Source organism: Electrophorus electricus, chromosome 8, assembly GCF_013358815.1.
Source record: "Electrophorus electricus isolate fEleEle1 chromosome 8, fEleEle1.pri, whole genome shotgun sequence".
In the NCBI taxonomy this organism is placed as follows: Eukaryota; Metazoa; Chordata; class Actinopteri; order Gymnotiformes; family Gymnotidae; genus Electrophorus; species Electrophorus electricus.
The window spans coordinates 21,697,924-21,706,446 of NC_049542.1; the positions used below are offsets into that span (position 1 = coordinate 21,697,924).

At 37.1% G+C, this 8,523-nt stretch overlaps 1 protein-coding gene across 2 annotated transcripts; it reads right to left on the bottom strand.

Annotated features, from left to right (window-relative positions):
* On the bottom strand, positions 1 to 6,529 carry cibar1 (CBY1 interacting BAR domain containing 1). 2 transcript variants are annotated; one of them, XM_027001734.2, is made up of 9 exons: positions 6,323 to 6,529; positions 5,354 to 5,588; positions 5,089 to 5,157; positions 3,468 to 3,569; positions 2,919 to 2,924; positions 2,600 to 2,704; positions 2,212 to 2,325; positions 1,306 to 1,425; positions 1 to 542 (listed from the first exon to the last, which is right to left on the bottom strand). In XM_027001734.2, the coding sequence occupies exons 1-9, from the start codon at positions 6,364 to 6,366 to the stop codon at positions 414 to 416; spliced, it is 924 nt and encodes a 307-aa protein (XP_026857535.2). In that variant the 5' UTR covers positions 6,367 to 6,529; the 3' UTR covers positions 1 to 413. The 2 variants fall into 2 exon arrangements, with proteins under 2 accessions (XP_026857535.2, XP_026857536.2); XM_027001735.2 differs by lacking the exon at positions 5,089 to 5,157.
* Positions 6,530 to 8,523: the final 1,994 nt, after the last annotated feature.

Here is an 8,523-nt window from a genome sequence, read left to right on the forward strand (position 1 = left end):
ATAAGAAAAAAGTGTTTATTTGGTCAGTTGACACTGTATAAGGCAATAAGATCACCATGTTTTTAGCAATATTTAACACTGCATGCACAAAAATGAATCATGTTAGCAAAACAAAGGTGAGAATAATAAAAAAAAAAATCAGGCAGATATTTAAATACGTGTGGTCCCTTTCATAAGAATAGTCTAAAGGTAAGCTAATTTTAGTATACATCATTTATATAAAAACATTTACAAACCCCCTAAGCTTCACAACTACCATTAATAATTACTGGATTGTATAACCTTACAGATGTAATTAAAATAAAATAAGCCCCATATAAGATGACAGTATCATTTAGGGATTGATCACAGCAGCAGAAAGAATGTGTAAGAATACTATGGCACCAAATGCAAAGTTATGCTGGATGTTCTGATTAATTCTCATCATCTGTAACTTCCTCCAAATAATCCTCATCATCATCATCTTCATCCTCTTCATCATCATCATCATCATCATCATCTATATCCTCAGTTCTATTCCTTTCTTCCTTTGGAGTCCTTGGCTGTTTGACAGACATAGCCATTGAGTTATGTGGTTTCAGAATAACAAGTTTCACACTTAGTCATACTTAATGACTAGACGTTTGCTTAGTATCATCAAGGGAAAATTCTTTTTGTAGTTTGAATATCTTGCATTACGTGGGACAAATCTGACATTCAACACATAGCAAAGAATTTCCACTATGAGGAAACAATAGATGTCCTAACTTTATGCTGAACCTGCTGTAGCAGGAACTGCTGTTCAACATGCCAATACATCTCAGGTGAAGCCTTATTCATGTCACACCTGTGTTAACATCACAGACTACTTGTTCAGTTCATTATAGATTGTAAAAATCTTCTCTTGTTTTCCATTTCTAATTCTAATTCTAATTCAGGGAGTGTTATAATTGGCAGGCTAATTTTTGAATAATAAAATGTGCTCTGGAATAGACTTTTGATTAAACACACACTCCTATGTACTACAGGTTCATTTACCATGCTTTCTAGTTATAAGCTCAGAGGCAGACTTAAGGCATTTCTCCTGAACTGGCACTTTCCCCCCACTGAATTAGCAATTAAAAGGCACTTCCCAACACAGGCCGATAGATCAGCACTAAAATTATATAAGCACCCATTAGAAGTACAGGAAAAGTTCTAAAACAAAAAACAGACATTCACAAGAAGCAATTCTGAAGGAGTAAACAGTAAATACATGAAAAGAAATGGCATGTAAGAATTCCGGGGAAAAAAATGTCTTACGTGCAGTATTTGCATAGCACTCACCTGCAAAGTCCCTGACTTACTCATAGATGTCCCAGTTCGATTCAGAGATGTTTTGGAATTGGCACGTACTATCTCTAAGCGTGACTGATAGTCAGGGGGATGAAGCGTGCTCCTGAATACCTGCCAAGACAACAGCGGCAGCTCCACATTACTGCTCCTCTAGACAGATGTTAAACTAATGGCTTCTTAATGCCCTTTTGTACTGAACCATTGTTGATGACATTCAAATGAGTAACAGAACAAGATCTTAGGAACAGTAATGGTGCTGGTACAGTAGCAGTAAATATAGTACATGCTGTAGATTGAGATAATGCAGCTGAATCAATGTCATCATCTCTTTAACACTCTGCTTTTGCAAATCTAGAATATGTAATCCAGTAATCCATCAGTGTCACTTTATTACCCTCTATTAAATATTACTGAAAGTCTGATTATAATATGTGGCTAACATGTAATAATCTTGTAATATTAAATTTGCCACATAAAAACTGTGTCATGTTGAGTGCATAAGTTAATATGACCATTACATTTTCTTCAAAAGATCAAAAAAGGAAAAGCTGGATTTCTACACAAGATCCTGAAGTGATCAGTGTGTCAGTCCAGTCAGTCATACAAAAAGAATCCTAAGAATACAGCTTACTCTGGCTGGCCAGAATAAAAGTTTATAAATAAGGTCATTTGCCAGTGAGAAAATGCAGCTGCCAGCTGCTAGGCCAAACATGTTCCTCAAGATGCCTCTGAAATTGTTACATAGCTGGGTCTATGAAAGAAACTGCATTCCAGGAAGAGGTGTCATCATGACATTTCAGAGAGAAATGGAGCAGAACACGAGATTTTGGGTGGTGCACCGGACGATCTGAAGCAGTGAGGAGAGTGTGTGCAGCAGATTTAGGAGTGAGGGCATACCTCCAGATCTCCCTCCTCATCTACGCTCTGGATGTGCTGGTAGGCAGTCGTGTACACCTCTAAAGCTTTGGCATGGAATGTCATCTCCACAGTCACAAACCCGCCCAAAATTCTCTGAATGGTAGAAAAAAAATTGTGGCAGTGCTGCTATTTATTGAGTCAAGAAAGATCCATTCAAAAATACATCCACATTTTTTAAAGAAATGGCCCAGCCTACTTAAATCTCTCTGTATTGCACACAGAGGTGCAGCATGTATGACTACATTCAAACACAAGCCTTATATTCTATGAAGCACTGTAGGCCTGGGATAATGATGGCTTTGAATACACTTGTCAAATGATGTAATGTTTCCCCCACACAGGTAGTAAATGATGCAGTTTCAGAGACCTTGATATCTTGAATTTTCTGCTTTTCAAACATGTCTATTGTCTCCTCCAGTTGGCGTGTTGTGCGTGTCGCATCCATTGTGGCTCTCTGGAGTTCACTCTCGGCCTGTCACAACAAAAGTGAAACTCATGACACACAGCACAAACTGTTTGCAGCACTCTGTTCATCTAGTGTGGAACTTGACAGGAAATCTCACCCTAATGAGACTGCTATAATGTCTAATGTGTAATGAGGTGTCTATAGTCATTATGTACAGCATTGCTGACTGACTGCCATACATATTATCCAGATATGTATATCATCAACTCCAATGGCCCACCTGTGACTGTAAAAAACTGTTAAGGTAACTAATAAATATAACAAATATATTTTGAACACATTTTGATCTGTGATTTATCATTGGTTCTACTGCTTCTTTCTAAATAAACAAGTAACAGTGCAAATTATGTTATTCTGTTCACAATTTCTACAACTGTGCTGTGTGTAATACGCCAGATGCTATTCAACAATGTTATGCCAATAAGAACTATAACTAAAATTCCTGCTTTTTGAATTCTTGAACAAAAACATCATGCTAAATGCTTTTTAAATGCTCTCATAATGTAAATATCCTCAATGAATTCATTTAAACAATGAAATCATGGAGAAAATAATATGGTGTCAAATGAATTTAATGTGATTAAGGAAGTAAGATCTAATCTATTCCTGTTTTATTATAGCAATAACAAACAGATATGTCAAATAAATCAATTGAAGCACTGCAGTTTGTTGGAAAATTGTTGTGGTCAGTACAGGACAAGCCTAGATCTGGACAACTGCACAAGGTGTAAACAAGATGAACTAAACAAGAGACCACAGGAAAGGATACAATGATCTGCCTGTCCGAGGGGTTCCTCTGTCTCATTCTCTCCAGCTGCTGCATCTGTTTGGCCTCTCTGTTCCTGGCACTCTGTGTCAGCTTCAGGTCCTCCTGCAGATTCAAACAAAGGTGAGCGAACAAATGAACCTTCAACAAGACATTTTTAACATTCATGCTAAGGATGTTGCTTTAGACAAGCATGTCTATAAGATAAGAAAGTGCTTCTTAATGTGTAAGGAAAGCTGAAGCAATTAGATGATGAAAAACAGTGCAAGCACATTCAGCACAGTGATTATGAACAACATTTCTAATCAAAAGAATAATGAATCACCAATAGCCCTCTAAGCACTAGGGCAGTGACGCCAATATAGTTGTGTTTACTTACGTTATATTAATGGTTATGCTGTACTTGGAAGACTGAAATGTTACATGAAATATTACTTGATGAAAAGTAAACCTCTGTCAGAAACCTTTCAACAAAACAAACAACTGAAAAGGCTTGGCAAAACATGAGGCAAAGGAAGATGGAAAGGTGCCATCAGTGGATTGTAGGCTTGGTGCTGTTTGTTATTATGCACAAAACAGAGACATTTATTATCTACCCCTATATTCATTCTCACTTAATATGGACTTTAGAATGTTCAAGTTCAAGTTTGGTTTATTTGTCACATACATAGTCATACACAGTATAACTCACGGTGAAATGAATGGACCTTAAAATGCTTGGCTATAATTTCAGAATGATGTTACAAAATAGATCAAAATATATTAATTCTGCTGTTGCTCATACTCTGGTTTGTAACTTCTACTATACTATTCACACTCACTCACACACTCACACACACACACTCACTCACTCACTCACTCACTCACACTCACTCACACACACTCACACTCACACACACACACACACACACACACACACACACACACACACTCACACACACTCACACTCACACACACTCACACTCACACTCACACACATTCACACACACTCACACTCACACACTCACACACACACTCTCACACACACACTCTCACACACACACTCTCACACACACACTCTCACACACACACTCTCACACACACACTCTCACACACACACTCTCACACACACACTCTCACACACACTCTCACACACACTCACACACACACTCACACACACACTCACACACACACTCACACACACTGGGCTTAGACTGTTGTAAAAGAAAAAGACCATTCAAACAACTAACAATGCTATGTCACAGGGGTAAGACTTCATCAGTACTACAGTACTACTCCATAAAAAGTTAATGGACAGCTCTGGAAGCATTGATTATCACTAACATGAAATAACAGCAATTAGTCTCTGCTCTGCTCTGTTTACATAACTGTTATAATTATTACAATCAAAATTTGAACAGAGAAAATATCCACAGTAGTACTGCGGGTGCCCCAAGTCTGGGAGTAAATAATAAACTATGGCTACATAACGTTAAAAGCATTATTAATAAAAACATAATGAAACGCTGCCCTCATGTGAGCACTAAGAGAAAACATGTTGTACTATCTGTGCCCAATGTGTGGTCTATGAACGATAAAGAATCTTAGGGAAATTTTGGCATATGGGTAAAATCATTAACCTTACCCTTTTCGTTTTCACAATATTACCATAGACTTTCAATGGCTCAACAACTTTTGCTTCAAGTCTTTCCACCTGTGAGCAATGGTAAGGATTATAAATGCAATCATACAGAGTCACAGAGCAGAGGCTTATTAAAATATATACAAAGAAATATCTAAAATGACATAAAAATATAAGATTAATGTAAACATAAACATTAAGGTTCTAGTAAAATATAAAATATTGATTGCCCATAGGTTCCACTAAACGTTTTGTGTTTTGAACATACCTCTGCTTGGCGGTAGTCCTGAATCTTGGCAAGCTGGTCTGCAAAATTCTTCAACCCATTTTTAAGGTTTGGGGTCTCTGTGTCTGCATAAAGGCTAATCTCCCTGACCAACAAGTCGGATTTGTCTCTCAGTCGTGCAGTTTTGCGCACATATGCTGCAAAGAGCTGACACAACTCTCCAAAGTGTTTCTCCACATGGGAGATGCCCTCCTGGATCTGCTTGGTCTGTGTGTCCCTTTACAGCAAACAAGGACCAATGATGAGAAAAATGTTTGGTAGTGAGGCAGTGTTGTATTAGCTCTAATAATAATTAGAAAACATTTACAATGTAATTCTTGGATTACAAAAAGTCAGGTTGAAATTTACAGACTAACGTGAAACGACCTAGCGATAACTAAGGTAACGCTACGAAGGTTAGATGATATCGCTTAGCCATTACTTATTATTAGTAATGGGTGATAGTAATACTGAAATAGCCTATTTATATTTAAATTATTAAAGAACATACTAGCTTGCTAACTAAGGTAGGTTAGTTAGGTTAGCTAACGCTGATGTAAATATAAAATAGCTAACGCTACTACACTTGCTAGGTAGCTAACCTCTAGCTATACCTTATACTTTTTTCTTAAGCGTAAAAGTAAAATTTAGGACATCAGATGGAGCTAGCCTAGCTAACTACCAGAAATGTAGCAAAAATATTTGTAACTTACTCTAATGAAAATCTTCAAACACGTCTGGTAGCCAGCTAAGCTAGCTAGCTACATGTTTTGGAGATTCTCTAAAACGTGGCAGTATAATATTTGACCTAGCTAGCTAAATAAAATCCAAGTTATCTAGCTGGCTAGGTTAGTTAGGCAAATTTAGAAACCTGAAAGCTTTATACCCTGAGCATCACGTACGGTTAGCTAGCGGGCTGGCTGGTATGCTAGCTAGTATCATTGCTCCTTGCATCCACTCAGCAAAATTTACCTTGCTCTGGCATCGGGAGTGCGACTCATGATTATGCGAAGCATGCAACTAGCTACGTTGCTAAATACGTTGTAATACTCTTAAAATAATACTGTTGATGTTTTTTTTCTATATGAAGCCTATAAATCTAGATAGATAGCTACTCGGCTATATTAGTCTGAGGTATATATTTGAGAACGCTGTCCGTCGTTTCCATGGAACTGTAAATACGGCCACTTCCGGCTGAGTCACCAAAGGAAAAAAAAATAAAAAATTCACTCACTCACTCGCTCGCTCACTCACTCACTCATTAATTCATTCATTCATTCATTTATTAGTCTAGCTATTGATTTATTTGCTTATTTGCTTTAAATGACTCGTTGCTTTTAAAATTGCTACATTAAAATAGGAAAGTTTAGATGTGATTATTAGGTAATCCAGATTGACCCTCCCTCCATAACCCAATACTTTATTACTTTTGTAACATTGCCAAAACATGTGATCATTGAAATTAATTGGAATTCATTGTGTTTCAAATGCATGAATCTCACCAGCTGCTCTGTCTGTCTCTGTGGAAAATGTCCAAAAACCTTAATTATCATGCTTAATCATCCATGGAATTGAAAAAGGGGTGATTCCACTATAACAGATTGTGTAAAACATGGTCATTGCATTTTGCTCTCAGGAAACTCATTTAAGGTGCTTGTATCAACCCCATAAGACGACAATGTTTATTATGTTTCAGATTTGCCTTGTCACAGTTTTGATTATTATTGCCTGTTTAATAATGTTATGTAATGATCAACTGAGCATTTCTTAGGGAGTAACCTCATAATGTAATCCTGGAGATTTCTGAAACCATTTGTAATTTCTTATAACTTGGTAAATATATCCATCAGATTGCATTAGAAGATTAACAGGCTTAGTGAGAAGCGTGAACTGTGCAGTACCACTTGGTGGCATTGTACCCCTGTACTGTTTCAACTTGATATTCCTGACTGCACATATCCTTCTAATATGGAATTTGTATGGTTTGTGTTTTTTGTAAGACTGTGCTTTAAAGGTTATATGGAAATGTAGATGATTGATTATATTTAAAAAAAAATAGTACAATGAAATAATTGGCAGTTAATGCACAATATCACTGAACTGAAATTTCAGTTCAACTTTAACATTTTAATAGTTCAGTAAATCAATATAAGAAATGATAGATTCTTACATGATCTAAGTATGTGTTGTCTTGAATTCATACTGTAATACATCTTCCTGTTGTTCGTTGTAGTGCTTCAGATAGGTAGATTCCAGTGTGTTGCTGTGCAGAAGCCCAAGACTGATGCATTGTTCGTGTATTGCATAAATGTTTTCCATAAGAGTGTATCTTCCTGGAGATGGAGTCTGACTTTCTTAAAGAGCAGATGGTGTTATTATAAAAACACCAATTAGCAGGAAGTGGGTTGCATCCACACAGCTCTGAGAGTTTTGCGTTGGTGGCTGCCGATGCACTGCTGACAGGTTATGTCAGAGAGAGGCCCTCCTACTGAACAGACTGGGAGTGACATATGTTGGGAGCCGGGGCTACGGCCATCCCAGGGACAGAGATGAGCATTGCTCTCCTTTGCTTGCAAGTGAAAAACCCATCAGTACTGAGGTCTGTAAGGGGCCTGCAGCCATCTCCTGCATCCATCAGTTAGCAGCAGCAGTCTGCATACCCTTCTGTGCATCAAACTTCCAGACGCTGTTTTTATGTGTTTGATGATGACTGTTAGTAGGTACATAACATTAGTGGCAGATTTTGCTTTGCTGATAAGGTTCATTCAGTACTCTCACACAACAGATCTTTCCTACAAAAATGTAATTTTTCCAACGATATAAGCTATATTCATAGTATGCCTATTTAATTGTCATTTGTCACAGCTTTTTGTGATCTTTGATGTCATTCTAAATTAATTTGTTTATAAGGGCACAAACTGTAAAACCAAAAACAATCACTGTAGTTTTAGTTTCTCAAAAATGTATAATTAATTGCTCTGCTAAATTTGATTTGTATATTCAAAAGTGATCCCAGCTCCACTGCACTCTCTCTTTTGCCTTCTTAAATCTTCTTATCTAATTTAATTCTTCTGCATAGTCTACCTTAAATCCCACCCAACTGAAGTGTTGTGGATTCTTAAATTATGCATCACAGATTTAATATTAATAGCGATTTTAACTGCACTTGAGCA